Raw genomic sequence first — 18,323 nt, 5'->3', positions numbered from 1 at the left:
TGACCACAACCATTTTGGCAATGGCTTTCTAAAAATATAGAGAAAAAAAGCAAATACTAAAAAGCTGAGTTTTGGGCTTCACATAATATGTGAAGAAGGAAGTACATTCAATTAATTACAAGAAATGCATTCTCATGGCCTCAATTCACGTAGTCTGCCCCAGAAGCAAAGTTTTATGCATTGATTAGACATTCACTCTCCCTAAGGCAGTGCAGGCAAATAGAAGGACACTGTGCCTAGGGTCAGAAGACCTGAGTTCGAGTCCACTTTCCGTCATTTCCTTGGGAGAGTTGTTCAATCTCCCTGACGTTCAGTTTTCTAATCTGTGCAGTGGAAATTATAACTATAGTACCTGCTGAAAAAATTGGTGGGTTATAATTATAACTATGGCACCCATCTGTCCCACCTCATTGTTGTAAAGATTAGATGAGATCAAATATAAGACAAAGCTCCCTATCTGAATGAGATATTTAAAGTTGATTATTATTATGATGTGGGTTTCTAGGCAGTAAAAACTTACCATACTCTTCCACAGAAAAAGAAAAAGATGATGTGTGGGTATATGTGTACGTATACATAAACATGCATATATATGCACGCATGAATATGAGTACACGTATATATGTATTAGAACATTGTGGTGTGCAAAAGAAGATGAGAAAAACTAGTCATAATCTCGCAGAAGAAGCCCTGATAAAGTATGCTAGGGCAAGTCTGCAGGCCTCTGATTTTAGCTGCTTAACTATTGGATACACAGACAGTGTTGAAAGATTGTGTTCAAGGCACTGCAGCCCTCAGAGAACTAGCCCCAAAGCCCATGACCCCACAAGCAACTTTAGGGAGCTGCTGTGGATGGAGCACCTGGCCCCACTGGAAAGGCACTAGAAAATGAGCTCTTACTTTGCAGGGAGTGGTCAGGGAACACCAAGGAAAGAAGAAGGAATCATGAATGGGGCTTGGGGCTCACTCAGGAGGAGCTCTTCCTGATAGGTGCTTTAAAGGAATCAGTGCTCAAAACCCCTGGATGTGATGAGCTCATTCATCCTTGAGGGACCCTTTGTCGCCTCTCACCTGTCCTTCTGAGGTCCTCCACACGTCCCCCTTCTCTGTTCTTATTCCAAATTCCTCTACTACATTTACTCACCCTGGATTTCTGGGTAAACTTTATTAGATTTGTTACATCTATTTTCCTTTCCCATTTGTCAATTTTTAAATGTGGTGGCCAAAATAACCAACATCACTAGTAATTATACCCATACTCAAAAACTCTTCTGGTGAAGAGGCGTGGCAGAACTCCACAAGGAAATCCTATCGTGAGGATTATATAGGTCGCAAAATCATTTTTAACTGACATGCATGATAAAGCACATGCTACATACCAATGGAATTTAACGCTCAAATGGAATAATAAACTATGTTTGCAGTATACATTTCCCTAGATCCATACATGAAATCACATTTCTGTTAAACAGTTTTCAAATCAGTGACCAATTCCCTCCTACTTCTCCTGAAATTTATATGAGCCCGGATCATTTTAATGCCACTGGAAAGAAACACTATACTTAGAAGGAGATGAACAACAGATTTAATATTTTTTAGTTTGTGGTACTAGGAGGCAAGATGGTAATTCTAATGCCCTGTGTGCCTCGACTCCTAGATCTGAGTAGTCGATAAGAAAGTAGGGAAGGGACTACCAGCAAGAAAAGAAGCCCACGAATATTTCCTTCTCCTTCCTTCTGTGTTTTCTTCTGCTTAATAATTGAGTCTAATATTAATGGACAAGGATTGCCAGAAAAGGCATGATCTAGAACAGGGGTCAGTAACCTTTTCTGTAAAGGACCAGAGAGTAAATATCTGAGACCTTCGCAGGCCACATGGGCTCTGTTACAACTACTCAACTGTGCTGTTGTGCCACAAAAATGGACACAGCATTGCTGTGTTCCAATAAAACTTTAATTATGAGCCTTGAAATTTGAATTTCACATGATTTTCACATCAGAAATATTAAATTCCAATCATTTAAAACTATAAAAAGTATTCTTAGCTCCCTGATCCTATGAAAACAAGCAGTGGGCCAGATTCAGCCTATAGGCTATAGTTGCCAGTCCCTGGTCTAAAACTTTTAATACATTGAGAGTATTCGTTGCATTAAAACCACTGAAATTGAAGTCATTTTCACTCTTTCCGCCCATTTACTTTTCCCTAAGACTTTAATTTTTTTCCCCACACTCTCATTCCCATTCTGATTTACCAGGACATTACTTCTCCTCTCTACCTCACATATTTGTTTTATCGCACTATAAACCTCACTGGAGAATAAAACTGCCAAAGACCCACCTGTAAACACCCAGCACTACAGCAGGCACTAACAAAGCAGAAGACACAGAACTTGCGGCCAATCATGTGGACATGGGCAATAATCCATTCCCTTCTCCTTCTTTCTTCCTGGTAGAGTCCACCTCTTATAATAGTCTGAAAAAAACAGATTGTTACTTTTCCACCTTTCTGGCAAACAAAGGCGTATGTCTGTGACCAACTCCTGGACAGTAAGACCTGAAGAGAAGTCTGTTGGGGTGCTTCTAGGAAAGGTTTTTCTCACCGGAAAAAAGAAAGCTACAAGAGCAGAATCCCCACCCTCTCCTTGTTTCCTACTTTTGGATGATATCATGTAAAGAGACAATGTTTAGAGCTGCAGCAGCCATTTTGCAACCATGAGGGAAGTCCAGGAATTGGTCCACAGGCATAACATCATTAATTCACCAAAGCACCTCCGCAGCTCTCTCCCCATGGACTTCATGTTGTAGGAAATAATAAATCCCCAAGATGGGAATTTTGTTACCATTTATTACACTGACAGACTTCATTCTTGCAAAGCTTACATTGCTAGAGGAATGATGTGACACATAAAATGAAAAACCTGTTACAAAAAAACATAAAATATCATGCGGGACACAGCGGCTCACACCTGTAATCCCAGCACTTTGGGAGGCCGAGGCGGGTGGAGTTCTTGAGCCCAGGAGTTCAAGACTAGCCTAGGCAATATGGCAAAATCCCATTTCTAAAAAAAAAATACAAAAATTGGCCAGGCATGTAGTGGACACATGTAATCCCAGCTACTTGGGAGGTTGAGATGGATCACTTGAGGCCAGAAGGTTGAGGGTGCAGTGAGCCGAGGTCGTGCCACTGCACTCCAGCCTGGGTGACAGAGTGAGACCCTGTCTCCAAAAGAAAAAAAAAAAAAAAGGAAGAAAAAGAAAACTTAAAATACCATAACTCCTCCCTCCTTGGCAGCTCTATTCGACCTAAATCAAAATACGTTCATATCTCTCCCACAGAGTTACTGCTCTATATACATCTTCTGCTTTACAGACAAACTTCAAAAAGTTAATCTATCCTTAGCAGGGCACAGTAGTGCACACCTGCAATCCCAGCTACACAGGAGACTGAGGCAGGAGTATCTTTTGAACCCAGGAGTTTCAGACCAGCCTGGGCAACACAGCAAGACATCCCCAGCCCACCGCACCTCCGCCACTGTCTCTAAAAACCCACCAACTTATCTACCCTTACCATCTCCACTTCCTATTCTGTCATCCTCACTCCTCAAATAGCAATACTCTGCCCTTCTTTCACCCACATTACTCCATCAAACTGCTTTCAACAGAGTCACCAGTGACTTCCGAGTTGATAAACCCAAGCACAGTTTTTAGCTCTTATCTGGCCTGACCTCTCCACACAGGTCAAAATAGTCGATACTATTCACTATGCCTCCCCTGCACCATACTTTTTTTTTTTTGGTTTGTTTGTTTTGAGACAGAATCTTGATATGTCGCCCAGGATGGAATGCAGTCGTGCGATCTCGGCTCACTGCAACCTCCACCTCCCGAGTTCAAAGCGATTCTCCTGCCTCAACCTCCCAAGTAGCTGGGATTACAGACGCCCACCACCATGCCCAGCTAATTTTTGTATTTTTAATAGAGATGGGGTTTCACCATGTTGGCCAGGCTGGTCTCAAACTCCTGACCTCAAGTGATCCACCCATCTTGGCCTCCCAAAGTGCTGGGATTACAGGCGTGAGCTACCATGCCCGGCCCACAAAACCATACTTTCCAGATTTTCTTTTGCATCCTTAAGTATTTATTTCTGGCTTCTCCTTCTACTAGGCTCTTAATACTAGTGTTCTCCAGTGTTCCTGTACCCCCCCTCCCCGTTTTTTCTTATTTTACACACTCTTCTTATATAGTCTCATCTGTACCTACAGCTTTAGTGAACTAATTAGAGGTAATTTGTAATTAGCAGCACTGATTTTCCTGTTGAAAGTTAACTACTAAAATCCTTCGATGTGACAGTTCTTTTAGTTAGGACAAACATGCCCCCAGGAATTGAAGTAATACTATTCATTTGCTTGCAAACCGTTTTTTCCCCATAGATGAACTTCAACCCAAATAAAATCAAACTATCCAAAATTCCCAGCTACTTGGGAAGCTGAGGAGGATCCAAATTCATGTAATTTTCGTGTATTTTGCAAGTTTGTTTTATGTCATATTAATTCATTACACTCTGCATCATATTTTCTTAGCAAATACATCTAGACACCTGGCACTCAGTAAGGGATATTCCTGGCATGATAATCATTGTTTTCATTAGACATTGCAGGAACCACCATATGGATGGATAAATGTGTTGTTTAATGAAGGCAAGCAATTACTTTAAGAGATCCTAGTTGTTAAAAACTCTCTCTGGACTTCAAGTTTGGTATATACATAATTATTAAATGTATACATAATTATTAATTGTAACAAATGTCCGCACAATTGATTTCTGGCTATTTTTCTAAGGATTTTACACTTTATTTAGTAAAATATATTAAAGAGGTTAATGATAATTTTTTTATAAAGACCCTTAGTAAGATTGAAAATGAGTGAGTTTTCACGCTTCTTTTCTTGCTTTACTAATCGTCAGTGCCTAATTGCTACAGCAAAATATCTTCTAAATTCTGGGGAGGAAATTCTACTTTGAATTGCACACTAATCAAAAGACTCCTGCTTCATTTACTGAGCCCCTATCTGTGCTAAGTAGTTTTTGGAATAGCTTTTTTCCTGTCACTTAAGCACCTTCCTTTATTATTAACAGTGAACTAGATAGGAGTCCAAAGTCTGCCTTTCCCAGTGCTAGAGTATAAATGTCATCACACAGTAGAATGTAAACATCTTTTTTTTTTTTGAGACAGGGTCTTGCTGTGTTGCCCAGGCTGGAATGCAGTGGCATGATCATGGCTTTCACTGCAGTCTCAACCTCCTGGGCCCAACCAATTCTGTCACCCCAGCCTCCCAAGTTCCTGGGGCCACAGGTGGGCACCACCATGCCTAACTAATTTTTTAATTTTTTTTTTTTTTGAGACGGAGTCTCACACTGTTGCCCGGGCTGGAGTGCACTGGTGTGATCTCGGCTCACTGCAACCTCCACCTCCTGGGTTCAAGCGATTCTCCTGCCTCAGCCTCCTGAGTAGCTGGGATTACAGGTGCCCGCCACCATGCCTGGCTAATTGTTTGTATTTTTAGTAGGGATGGGGTTTCACCATGTTGGCCAGGCTGGTCTCGAACTCCTGACCTTGTGATCCACCGGCCTCGGCCTCCCAAAGTGCTGAGATTACAGGCGTGAGCTACCGCGCCTGGCCTGATGTTTTAATTTTTATTTTTATAGAGATGAGTTCTCACTATGTTGCCCAGGTTGGTCTCCAGCTCCTGGGCACAAGTGATTCTCCCACCTTGGCATCCTAAGTGCTGAGATTATAAGCATGAGCCACCATGCCTGGCCCCTTTATCCATCTTTTAATGTTAATAATTATATCCATTTCTGTTTCCTTCAAAAATTCAAGTGGAAAACCTGACATAAATAATGGTAACTTTATTATTATACCTGTATCAATTAACACATATGTATAAAACTTCTACTTAGTTGTGCCAAATATCAGAGCACAGTATGGGTGATATCCCCTACTTGTGAAGAATAGTGCTGTAGTCACCCCACAGGAGCAGGATAGATCCCCACTCTCGAAACTGTGTTTGGATGTCAAAATCAATAATGCCATCACACATGCAGCAAAGGGGTTTGAAAGGTTTATTGCTCACATAATGCGTTTTTTTGGGGAGAGTAAGATGGGCTTCCAAGCTGGTCTGAGAACAAGAAAGGAGGATGGCTTTGGGATTCTTATTGTGGTTAGGAGTGGGGCTGTGGTGAGGGTTCCTGTACATGGGCTAGGGCTTACTGTTGGAACTTCCTGCTAGTGCCAAGGAAGGAGCACCTAGGCATTCTTATCAGTTTGCCCAGATGTGGGACAGAGAGGAAGGGAAGTGGTGGGGCTTGAGAGCTGTCAGTAGTCAAACATCAAAAATTAAGTCATACTCTGTATTACAACAATTAGAAAAGAAATAAAATGTAGTATATCAGTTCTCTATTGCTACAATATTGTTACGTAACAAACAACCCCAAACCTCAATGGTATACAAAAATAAATGTGTCCTGCTCACACATCTGGAGTCAGCTAAACAGCTCTGCTGATCTTGCCTGAACTCATTCATCTGTCAGCTTGATCTTGGCTGGCTTTGCCAGGTGTGGGCTGTACCCTGCTCCATGTCTCTCACCCTCCAATAGGCCAGCACAGGCATGCTATCATGGCAAAGGCAAAGGTGCAGGAGTAAACCAGCCCAATCACACAAGCACTTTTTAAGCCTCTGCTGTGGCACTTTTGCCAAAATCCCGTTGCCCAAGCATGTTACATGGCCAAGCTGTGAGATGTGTACACAGAAAAATAAAAGATGTGTACATAGAAGAGCAAAGAATTGGGGCCATTTTTGTAACCTACTGCACCTATGAATGGATTACTAATATGTCACAGCTCTTATCCTAGGTTCAGTATTAAGAGAAGGAAAGTCAATTCAATGATATATTTACTACTAAATATTAGGTACTGTACTTAGAATTAGAGTTACAAAAATAAATGAGATAATCCTAAGGAGCTCACAGTTGGACACTGGAAAAAAAATCAAACAAATTAATACATTATTAAAATAAATGAGATAAAATCCAATGTAAGTACATGAATAGATATTTTAACAAGAAGTGGCATGGAAATGAAAATAAACTCTTTTGTCTCCTTTATCATATATTTCATAGCTAATTAAATTAATTTTATTATAATCAAATTTACTGTAGACCTGAGGACATAAAGAAAAAGTTTACTGAGACTCCCCAGTGAATGGCTGCATAAAAATGCAAGCCCTCTAAAAGCAAAACCAGATTGTAAATTCTGTTAGGCTAACAGAAAGTCATTTGATTCTTTTGTTTTTTCATTACACTTAGTAGTCAACCAAAATTTATTGTGTGCCTATATGTGTGTATTAGTCAGGGTTCTCTAGAGGGACAGAACTAACAGGATAGATAGGAAGGGGAGTTTATTAAGGAGTATTGACGCACGATCACAAGATGAAGTCCCACAATAGGCCGTCTGCAAGCTGAGGAGCAAGGAAGCCAGACCGAGTCCCAACACCTCACAGTAGGGAAGCTGACAGTGCAACCTTTGGTCTGTGGCTGAAGGCCCAACATCCCCTGGCAAATCACCAGTGTAGGTCCAAGAGTCCAAAAGCTGAAGAACTTGGAGTCTAATGTTTGAGGGCACGAAGCATCCAGCACAGAAAAGGATCAAGGCCAGAAGACTCAGCAAGTCTGCTCTTCCGTCTTCTCCTGCCTGCTTTATTCTAGCCACACTGGCAGCTGATTAGATGGTGCCTACCCAGATTGAGGGTGGGTTGGCCTTTCCCAGTCCACTGACTCAGGTGTTAATCTCCTTTGGCAGCACCCTCACAGACACACCCAAGAGCAATACTTTGCATCCTTCAATCCAATCAAGTTGACACTCAACATTAACCATCATGATGTGCAAGCTATTTTGCTGGGAATTTGCTAGGATCGAAAATTCCTAGTTTTTTTGTTTGTTTGTTTTGGTTTTGAATCTTTAATGAGAAAAAAATACTATTGTGCTCAAGAACACTGTGTATCTGGTATGTCATTGGGTCAAGGGTTGGGGACACACATGGCAGAATTCGGAAACAGGGTAACATCAACAAAAATACACACGGTCATAAAAAGAAAAACTGGCACCTGGCACAGTCAACTCTCAGTTTCCTCATCATTCAACAGCATGTTGGGGACCCTGCAGCTGATGGGGAACACACGTCCAGACTCTGGGCACTGCAGGGTGCCCTCCAACACATCCACCTCCAGCAGCACGTGGTGCATCGTCCTCACCACGGAGATTCCTAGCAAATACTCTAGGTATTTTAAATAGAAGAAATGTTAATACAGGGAAATGATTACATATATAATAGAAGAACTGAGATGTCAAACAGAAGAGTGAGGCAATCCACATTTTAGCAACTCCACTAAGTGACCTCCAATGTCATGGCTGGAGGGTGCAAATGGTGAGAAGGCAGAAGTTAGAATCATGGTGGACCTCACCTGCAAGAGTCACAAAGAAGATGCATCCATTCAGGTCACAGAGAGGGAAATACTCTAGTTTCTACCTTCTACCTTCTTATTGCTCTCTAGTCTCCCATTTTATGTAGACTGCTGACAAGCATGCAGTGGAAGGTGAGCACCAGATCTGAGAGGAAACAGGCCATGTCTGGCGCACTGCACAAGAACTCTCACAGGCATCTACTAGGCTTGCTTGGTGACTCATTTAAGGAGTAACCCTATTTTATGTATCAGAGTAGTCTATGGTGTGATATAGTATATTGTTTCTTTTGATGTTTGGTTTCATTTGTTCCCTGTAGGCACCTAATCACTGTTTTTTAAATTCCCCAGGAGATTCTGATATACCCAATCAGCTGAGAACCACTGAATAGTGGTTTTCAAAATTTTGGGCATCCAAACATTGTCTTCACAGAAAATCCTAATCTCTGAAGTCTACTGTACAAAACATAGAAAGGCAAGGCTATTCCACTTGAAGCATAGGTTGGGAGCCTAGATTCCTCTCAAACCCAGGCCACTCCTGGGAACAAGGTCTGGAGATTTGAAGATTCCCAAATCTAGTTTATCTCATTAGTTGATATGTATGGACATCCTCTGTGTCTTTCAGTGCTCTCTCATGTGTAGACATATGGTGCCCCATTCCAAAGAGTGACTTTAGTGTGATGTGGCATTAAAGGAACCCTGGATAGACCTGTATTGGACCTTACATATTAGAGAGCTCTGCAGATAGCTCACAAATCTCCAGGTCGATAGCTGTAAATTGAGTGATAATTGGTGTCAGGTTATTTTAGCACAGTTTGGGGATAAAATGGTGCATTAATCTCCCAGTTTGTGGCTTATTAAACTTTGAAATGGAATTATTTGAGACATAAAAGAGATAGCAATACTTTGCTGGATCTTCTCCATTAGTCAAGATTGTTACAGAGGAGAAATGTTTGCCACTGTTTATCAAATATTTTTTCCTCTAGTTAATCCATATCATTCCGGGAGCTTTGCCCAGGAAGAGAACGAATTACTTGCGTTCCTCCGATCTCTTTCAAGTCCTTTAAACTGTCACACGGAATCTTTGGTGACAGAGGAATAGAGGTGGGCAAGCAGGGCGTTTGGAAACCATACTGAAAACAAATTATCCATAAAGCACAGATTCACCAGCCTAGAAATGGCTCTGTCTGGATGGATTCCTTGAGATGTGTTTTATTTCTATTAAAAACACAAAAACTTTCAAACTTTCGCTGTGTCTCAAAATGATAGAGAAAAAAATTCAACCTTTCAAGTATTCAAGAAAAGCTTGAAGAAATAAAAGAAACTCGCTGCTCTCTGGGCCACTTTAGGAGGCAGAGCGTTCCTGGAGAACTTCAGGATTCATTCGCAAGGGAACCCAAGGTGGGCGTTCAAAGCCGATCCAAAGGATATTCTTCTTTTTAGAAAACAAAAGGAGCGCAAGGGGTGGGGGACTGAAGGTGCCCAAAGCGGGTGTGTCAGTGTCACTTTCTGCCTCCCTTTCGCCCCTTTCCTCCCTCTCCTTTCTCCCCTGTGGCCCCGAGTGCCTCTGCTCAGCACCCCTTTCTCTCCAGCCCCGACTGCCCATCTTCGCTCCTGCCCTCGCGCGTCGGGGCCGTGTCTACACCCACCCCAGGACCTGGTCTGTCCAGGCTCCTTCCCATCCTCACACACGCGCCTTTCTCCCTGCGGCCCCGGCTCGCGGCTCCAGCTGCCCAGCTCTTCCCAGGACAGGGGATCCCGCCAAGGGGGCCGCCCCCGTCCCGGCCCTCCCCCGCCTGGCCGCACTATAAAGCGCCCGGCCGCGGCCGCGGAGCCCAGCAGCCAGCTCCCCAGCACCGCGCGGCCGGGACGCGAGCGCGCCCCCGACGGCAGCCCGGACGCCGAGCACGGGTCACCTGCGCCGCCGGCCCGGGCCCCGACCGAGGTTCAACGCACGGCCCGGGGACCCCCAGGCGGGGCCAACGCCGCCGTCGCCCCCGGCCTCGCGGGGAGCAGGAAGAGCCAACATGCTGGCCCCCCGCAGAGCCGCCGTCCTCCTGCTGCACCTGGTCCTGCAGCCTTGGCTAGCGGCCGGCGCCCAGGCCACCCCCCACGGTAAGTGGGCTCCGGTCGGGCCCCGAAGCGCCGGGCACCGGGTGCCCCATCTGCTGAGTGAGTGGAGGGACCTGCTCGGCCCTGTGCTCCTGGGGCCTTGCTCAGCCCCTCTCTGTCCCTCCCGGGCCCAATCAAAGCATATTGTGGAGGTAGTGATTAGTCTAGAATTTTCCGAAATTCGATTATCCAATGATGAGAACAATTGCCTAAATAGTCGGGGGATGCAAAATTGTTTCAGACTATGAAAAGACGTGGGGTTGCCTTCAAAACTTGCCACACGGCCCTAGACCTCTTAACATGTTAGGCTCTGGTATAGGGTGAATTCCGGGTCGTGTACCCTGTGCCGGTTCCCTCCAGGCAGCCTTGCTCCCTAAATCCTTCCTCAGGTGGAGCGATGTTCGCCCAGAGTCTGCTCTTGACATCCCTGAGAAAGACGCAGAATTACTCTGCTTGCCCTGCCACCTGCATTTTCTGCTCTGACTTTGCTTGAACGACAAAAAGAAAGTTTCTTTCAAGGGTTGGCTTGATGTCTTAATTTCTGAGGTAAATAGGAAGGGCTGAGAAACTGGTCTTTTTCAATGAAATCAGTTCTTTGCAGCAAGATGGATGCAGCTGGAGGCCATTTTCCTAAGTCAATTAAGGCAGGAACAGAAAAACAAATACCATGTTCTCACAAGCGGGAGCGAAACAGTGGATACATATGGACATAAAGATGGAAACAGTAGACACTGGGGGGAGGGTTGGGAAAACTACCAATTGGGTACTACGTTCACTGGGTGATGTGTTCACTAGAAGCTCAAATCCCGCCTTATGCAATACACCCATGTAACAAACTTGTACATGTACCCCCTGAATCTATAATTTAAAAAGAAAAAAGAAAGAAACTGGTCTTTTTCTATGAAACGGTAAAAATTCAATAAATAATGTGAAAAGATACTTAGACAATCCTCAAACCCCTTGGTGAAATGGGGTGAAATAGCCATTGGGTAGAAAGCAGTTAAACAGAATTTTTTTGTAAAGACCAAAAGGAAGACATGATTTAAGCAAAGAAAGATCTTAGGGCTATAACTGGCCCTAACTGGTCAGGGGTGAGCTTCATCTGTTTGAACTTGGTGCCTGGGTTGATTTATTACTGACTGTGGAAGTAAAACTGGAAGAGACACACAACTTGAAGTAAAAGTTGTTTTTCCTCTTGTAGCCACAGCAAAGACGCCTATGAGGGCGTTCTCAACTTCCCTGCCTCCCGCTGCTGGAATCACCTATTTAAACTGCATTTCGCCAAATAACTCATTTTCATTCCAGACCAGACAACCAGAATTGTGGTTTCAGGGGTTAGAGTACTGCTAACTTTTAGTTTGTGTTCACATATTTGAAATGCTGTAGTCTGTGCCCCATACTTCTAGGAAAGTAAAAAAGGAAGCTTTTAAACACTTCAAAAGTCTTATTGTGATGATATTTGGCAAGTTTGAATTTATAGGTATAATTTTTTTGTGTTATATACGTTCTTGACTTTTGAACATACAGCTTTATGGTGTGCCTTAGGTATGTCTCAGACATACCTGACCATTTTATGGAGATTTGAACTCGGCCTATACAACCTAAATTATCTGGGTAATTTAGTTGCTGTAGATGATCTGATTAAGTTTCTGATAGATTCTTTTATTGCATTATCTAGTCTGCAATTATCAGGCTTAACAGGATAATGTGATTATCTCCTTCTTCCTCTGAGCTTCATTGCTAGTCTTAAATTAGTATATATTCAATTTACATACCATGGTAGCTGCGCTCATTGGTAGCAGTAATTTCACCCCTAACAGTAGAAGGTTGTGCTTTGATCCTGGCACTTTTACTAAAATGTAATAACATTAATAGAAAATGGTAGTGTCTCATTTCCTTTTCAAAACACTCTCTATGTTCATTACTAACTAATCCCATCTCTGCCTCTTGAGAGAGATGCAAATGAATCAGACGAACCATAGATTGAAATACCGCAAGTTTAGTTGAGTTACATTATGAACCTGATCATAGTCAAAGCAAGAATCAAGAGTACTAAGAGTTTTGTTTTGAAGGTAGTTCCCATACTTTAAACACATATCTCTCTTCTGAAGATGTTTTGTCCTGAATGGAACTTTAAAACATATTGCCTTATTTCCCTTTGCCCTCATTAGTGGAAATGTAAAGTTTCTAATTCTCTTGAAAATTAAAAAATCCAATTTCCCTTTTTAAATGCAGTAGACAACAGTGTTTATGGTTTAGGGATACAGGCACTAAGAGGAACACAGTAAATGTTCTGCTTTCCAACACATCTCATATTAATTTCATTATTGTGTAAGGACCCCTGGTACATGTGAAAAATACAATATAGATCCAGTTTGAAGACAAATTGTCTTTTAAAAAGGGTAGACATTCTTGAGTAACTAGTTTTTTGCCTGTTTGCTTTAGAACTTTCATTCATTCTTTTCTTATTACAAAAGCAATACCTGCCCATTGTAGAAAAGATAAAAGTTAGATAAGCAAAAAATCAAATAAAAAGAAAAGAGGAAATTTAAAACTTATATTTATGCAACTATATGTATAACTATATGTTAATAGACGCTATCCCCAGGGATAGCGTCTATTAACATTAGCATGTTGTTGTATTGTCTTTCATTTCAAATCTTTTTCTATGCAAAAATATATTTCAAATGGAATTACGTTATACATATAGTTTTAGAATGCTTTTTTCTTAATGTATCATGGACATCTTTTCATATCTGTAAGTATTCAGCTACATTTTAAAAATAGGTAGTCTGCTGTTTGGAAGAACCAAAATGTATTTAGCCAGGGTTGTAATATAGAACCCTTAAGTTGTTTCTGGTTTTGATATTGTAAATAATAATTTATTGAACAAGTGCAAGTGTCACAGGATGGTTTGGGATGAATTTAACCATCCCCTCAATCTCAGCCAAGCCCTTGTTTTTTTTTGCTAAGGGCAGTTAATGTTTTCATAGCGAAATGCTATACCAGCAGAGCTCAGGTTTACCTCTCTTCCAGTTAGATTTTCACCTAATTCTTTCCTAAATAGAAATTCTAGAATTACCACTAGTGTCTAATATTCTTGTACCTAAATCATTTACCATGTTATCCATTATTTCTCTAGGATAAATTCCCATAAGTAGAATTGCTAGATCAAAGAGCACATGTGTTTTAGGGCCTTTGATACTGTTGTTTAAACTGTCTTCAAAATGTTTATACCAGTTTAAATGTTACACAGTGGTACAGAGAGTGCCCATTTCCCTGAACACTCACGAACAGTTGAGTACTGTTGTATTTACTGGTTTTCCAATTCAATGGTGAAAACAATATGTTATTGTTTAAGTTAGCAACTCTTGCATCATTAGATAAATACATGAACATTTATTTATATGCTTAATGGTCATTGTAATTTTTTTATGTAAATTGCCTTTTCATATTCCTTGGCCATTTTTCTATTAGGATGCTTATCATTTTGTTGATTTGTAAGAACTCTTTATCAGTTGTCAGTATTACCCATTTAATAACCAGATTATTATATCCAAGAGACAGCTGTAGGTGCTGAAGTTTCTGCAGCCTATGGAATTGTTCAAATGATATTTGCATATGCTAATAGATATACTAAATAACTTCCAATGAGTATGACCCAAATTTGGCCTTTGCCTTTTAAAGGACTCTGTGCATACTCTCTCATAGCTTTCATAAATATTACAAAGTTTGTGAGAGAAAGTACTGCTTGCTTGATCAAAAGCAACTTATACAAATGCAGATTCTGATTTTTATACACCAATTCTATCAGTCAAGATACAGTCAAGAAACAGAAACCACATCATTTTGTTTTGTTTCCACGTTGGGATTTTTTTAAACAGAGAAATGTTGGAGAATTGTAAAGGCACAAAGGGAACACTTAGGTCTCACAAAGGTAGCAAATCGTTTTCTGCCAGCACATCTACCACCATATCCATGTTTTCTGCTTCATTTCCTGTCATTTGTCACTGACCAGAAAAACACAATTGGCTCTGGTCCTGGAGGTGCCTATGGGACTCCATGACAGAAATTCACTGCTTGGGGACATCAGTAAAGCAATGGCTTGGATGCTTTCACCAGTCCCCCTTGTACTTTAAGCCTTTAGTGCTTTTCCTGGTGGGCATTTTCAGAGCTACTTGTTCAGCCAAACCCAATTTTGTGTTTGCAAATTCAGTCCTCTCCTGAGGGCTATACCCATTGATGAATATTGTGCTGTATTTCTTCTGGCTCAAATGTCCAGCCACTATAAAAGTGACAGGGAAGAACTGGTGAGTTTGGCAATACGGAAAAGGGATTATAAGATTAGTTTACATTACTTTGTAGCTTACTGTCAAATTGCCCCCCCAAACAAAAAAACCCTGTGTTCCCCAAAATTGAATCTTTCACTTATACACCTTCTTCTCCCTTCTTCCCAGTCTTTGACCTTCTCCCATCTTCCAGTCAGAGGCTAAACCCAGGCGCTCTGCTGCCAGTCCTGACAGACCCCACCCTGAATGATCTCTATGTGATTTCCACCTTCAAGCTGCAGACTAAAAGTTCAGCCACCATCTTCGGTCTTTACTCTTCAACTGACAACAGTAAATATTTTGAATTTACTGTGATGGGACGCTTAAACAAAGGTAAGCAAATTTGCTGAAATTATTTTCTCAAAAATCTCCTTTTTTTATTCCAGGATTAGGGGCATAGAGTCTTTGAGATGGTTTCCTTATACAATTATATTCTCACTCACTAGTCATTTCAGTTTTTAATACTGAATTCTTCTTACTGTACATTTACCTATATTGGTGGGTTGGCGGGGGGGTTCAGGAAGAAAGTGACATTGGGAGAAAAAAGGAATTGCTGTGACCAAGATGCCTTTTGACATTGTCTCATCCTCATGTTATTCTGAATCCAGTTCTGGAACAGGACAAGGGACAACTCAGCCATTATCTTAGACAGCTCAGGCTGCTATAACAAAATACCATAGACTGTGTGGCTTAAACAATAGACATTTAGGTCTCACAGTTCTAGACAGTGATAAGTCTAAGATGATGGTGCCATCTCAGTCCATTTTGTATTGCTATAAAAGACTACTGGAGACTGGGTAATTTATAAAGAAAAGAGATTTATTTAGCTCACAGTCCTGCAGGCTGGAAGTTCAAGGGCATGGCCCTGGCTTCTGACAAGGACTTTCTTGTGTCACAACATGGTGGAGAAGGTCAAAGAGGGAGCAGACGCATGGGAAGAGGCAAAAAACCTGAGGGGCATCCTAGCTTTATAATAACCCACTCTCTCAAGAACTAATCCATTCCCTTGAGAACTAATCCATTTTCACAAGAGCTGAAACTCACTATCTCGAGAACAGCACCAAGCCATTCATGAGAGATCCAACCCCATAATCCATATGCCTCCCACAAGGCTCTACCTCCCAACACTGCCACATTGGGGACCAAATTTCAGCACGAGTTTTGACAGGGACAGACATACCATATCCAAACCATACCACCTGCAGATTTGGCTCCTCATAAGGGCCCAGTTCCTGGATTGTAGATGGCCATCTTTTTATTGTGTCCTCACATGATGAAGACAGACAGCAAGCTCTCTTGTGTCTTTTCTTATAAGGTCACTATTCCCATCATGAGGGCCACACCCTCAGGACCTCATCTAAACCTAATCGTCTCCCAAAAGCCCCACCTCCAAATACCATCACACTGGAGATTAGGAGTTCAGTCTATGAATTTGGTGGGGCGGGAGGAAGGGGACAGATACAAACATTCAGCCCATGACAGCCACCCCATAGCATTCGTATGTTCCCTTTGAAGCCAGTGCTCAGTAGACCTAGCTCCTAGCTCCTTAAGCACCTACCTGGCCGTGATGGAAAGAATATACCTCAACCAGCAGAACAGGAGGAATAGGGCTCTTTTCTCCCTGTGCATGCCAATTTACACAGGCCTGTCTCTGGTTTGGTCCCTCTGCTGTCATTTGTTTTGTTGCCGTAGTGAGTTACTATAAGCACTGAGAAGTGGGTCCCAAAGAAAATGGTCACTATTTTTCATTGCCTTCTCCTCCACTCCTGCCCGGGGGACAACACCTGTTCCTGTTTATTAAGGAATGTGACAGATGAGTGTTCCTGCTGCTTCATGCATTTAATAAAATAGGAGGACTGGTTCTTCTGGCTGGGTTTTATGTTTATTTCAGTTTGCTTTACAAAGTAGACACTTCCTAGTGCTTCAAATTCTCTCTTAGATTATACTTGTGATTGTACACTTAAATCTGTAGGCATTAGGAAATGAAAGAAGCTTCTAATTCTTAACTTTCATAGGACTCTAAAGTTAAAAGTATAAAGGAATGAGACTTTAACCCCTTCTTTTCTGTCAGATTCCAATGTGCTTCTTGCCTGCTTCCACTCTACTCCCAAGTGCGCTTTCTCTGTATGTGCCTCACAGCCTGTCAGGGGCTGTGAGGAGGTGTCAGATAATAAAGTGAGTCTGAGGACATGGCCAGCAGATGGGTCAACCATTCCTGTCCCCCTTTCCCCATCTTCAGCCCTAGTGAGGGGTGATTCTGCCCATGTCTCTGCCTTGAATCAAACAGCCCCATTTTGCCTAGCATCTGTTGATGGAACTGCTCATCTTCTGACAACCCAGCTACTCAGTTTGTGATCTGTAAAAATCACCATTCTTCATCTGTGGATCAGCAGCTTCTCCTAACCTGTCTATTTTAGAGGCATTGCAAAGACTTTTCTTTTGGTTCATCCAGCTTAATGGCCAGAAGTTCCTCTACAGAGTAAAAAACTGCTCCGAGCTTTTGCCCTCACTGCCTCTCACCCTCTATTTCTAAATTGGCCAGTATGTATGAGCCCATTGTGGAAAGTCTGTGTTGCTGGGAAACAGAAGGAAGCAACTTCCCCTGAACTGATCCTTGCAGTTTGTATAGACAAGAGTAACACTAGATTTAATGGGCAGTAGGTAGAGGGTAAGGGAATCGTTAGTATGTTTCCTCTGAAGAATCACTAGTAATGTGAGTCAGTTGTAAATACCAGTTGATCAAAAATTTTAGGGGCTGTAATCCCAGCACTTTGGGAGGCTGAGGCAGGCAGATCACCTGAGGTCAGGAGTTCAAGAGCAGCATGGCCAACATGGAGAAACCCCATCTCTACTAAAAATACAAAAATTAGCCGGGCATGGCAGTGTGTGCCTATAGTCACAACTACTCGGGAGGCTGAGGCAGGAGAATCACTTGAACCCAGGAGGCAGAGGGTGCAGTGAGCTGAGATTGTGCAGCTGCACTCCACACTTCAGCCTGGGTGACAGAGCGAGACTCTGTCTCAAAAGAAAAAACAAATGAGAGGAAAAGATGAAAGGGTTGAGATGAAGAACTGAAAGATGAACATCTTCCTACCCTCCAACCTAGTAGGAAAGATAAATTGTTCTTAGAAACTATGGGGGCAGAAGGAGTCCTGGAAGAATCTAGAAATGAGAATTCTCATAAGGCAAAGAGGGATTTATACCATTATTAGAACTTGAAAAGTTGAAGAATGACGTAGAGAAGTTGTTTCACTGGAGCAGTCGGAAAAAATACGAAGATTTGCCAGCACTGGTGAATATAAAAGTTTCAGGAAGAAGAAGTCCATTCTGACTGGAACAATAAAAAGAAGTCACTGGGTCCATCAGATCCAA

At 42.1% G+C, this 18,323-nt stretch overlaps 1 protein-coding gene across 1 annotated transcript in view; it reads left to right on the top strand.

Moving 5' to 3' along the window:
• The first annotated feature begins 10,348 nt into the window (after positions 1-10,348).
• THBS4 (thrombospondin 4) overlaps positions 10,349-18,323 on the top strand; it is a 47,829-nt gene continuing 39,854 nt past the window's right edge. Inside the window, exons 1-2 of the mRNA XM_032156957.2 lie at positions 10,349-10,626; positions 15,081-15,284. Coding sequence (XP_032012848.1) covers positions 10,539-10,626; positions 15,081-15,284 — 292 coding nt within the window. The 5' untranslated portion in view covers positions 10,349-10,538. The remainder of the gene's footprint in view (positions 10,627-15,080; positions 15,285-18,323) is intronic.

Source organism: Hylobates moloch, unplaced genomic scaffold (genome assembly GCF_009828535.3).
Source record: "Hylobates moloch isolate HMO894 unplaced genomic scaffold, HMol_V3 SCAFFOLD_6, whole genome shotgun sequence".
Lineage (NCBI taxonomy): Eukaryota > Metazoa > Chordata > Mammalia > Primates > Hylobatidae > Hylobates > Hylobates moloch.
Note: the sequence above shows the minus strand (reverse complement) of the source record. Positions and strands in the feature narration are given on the sequence as shown.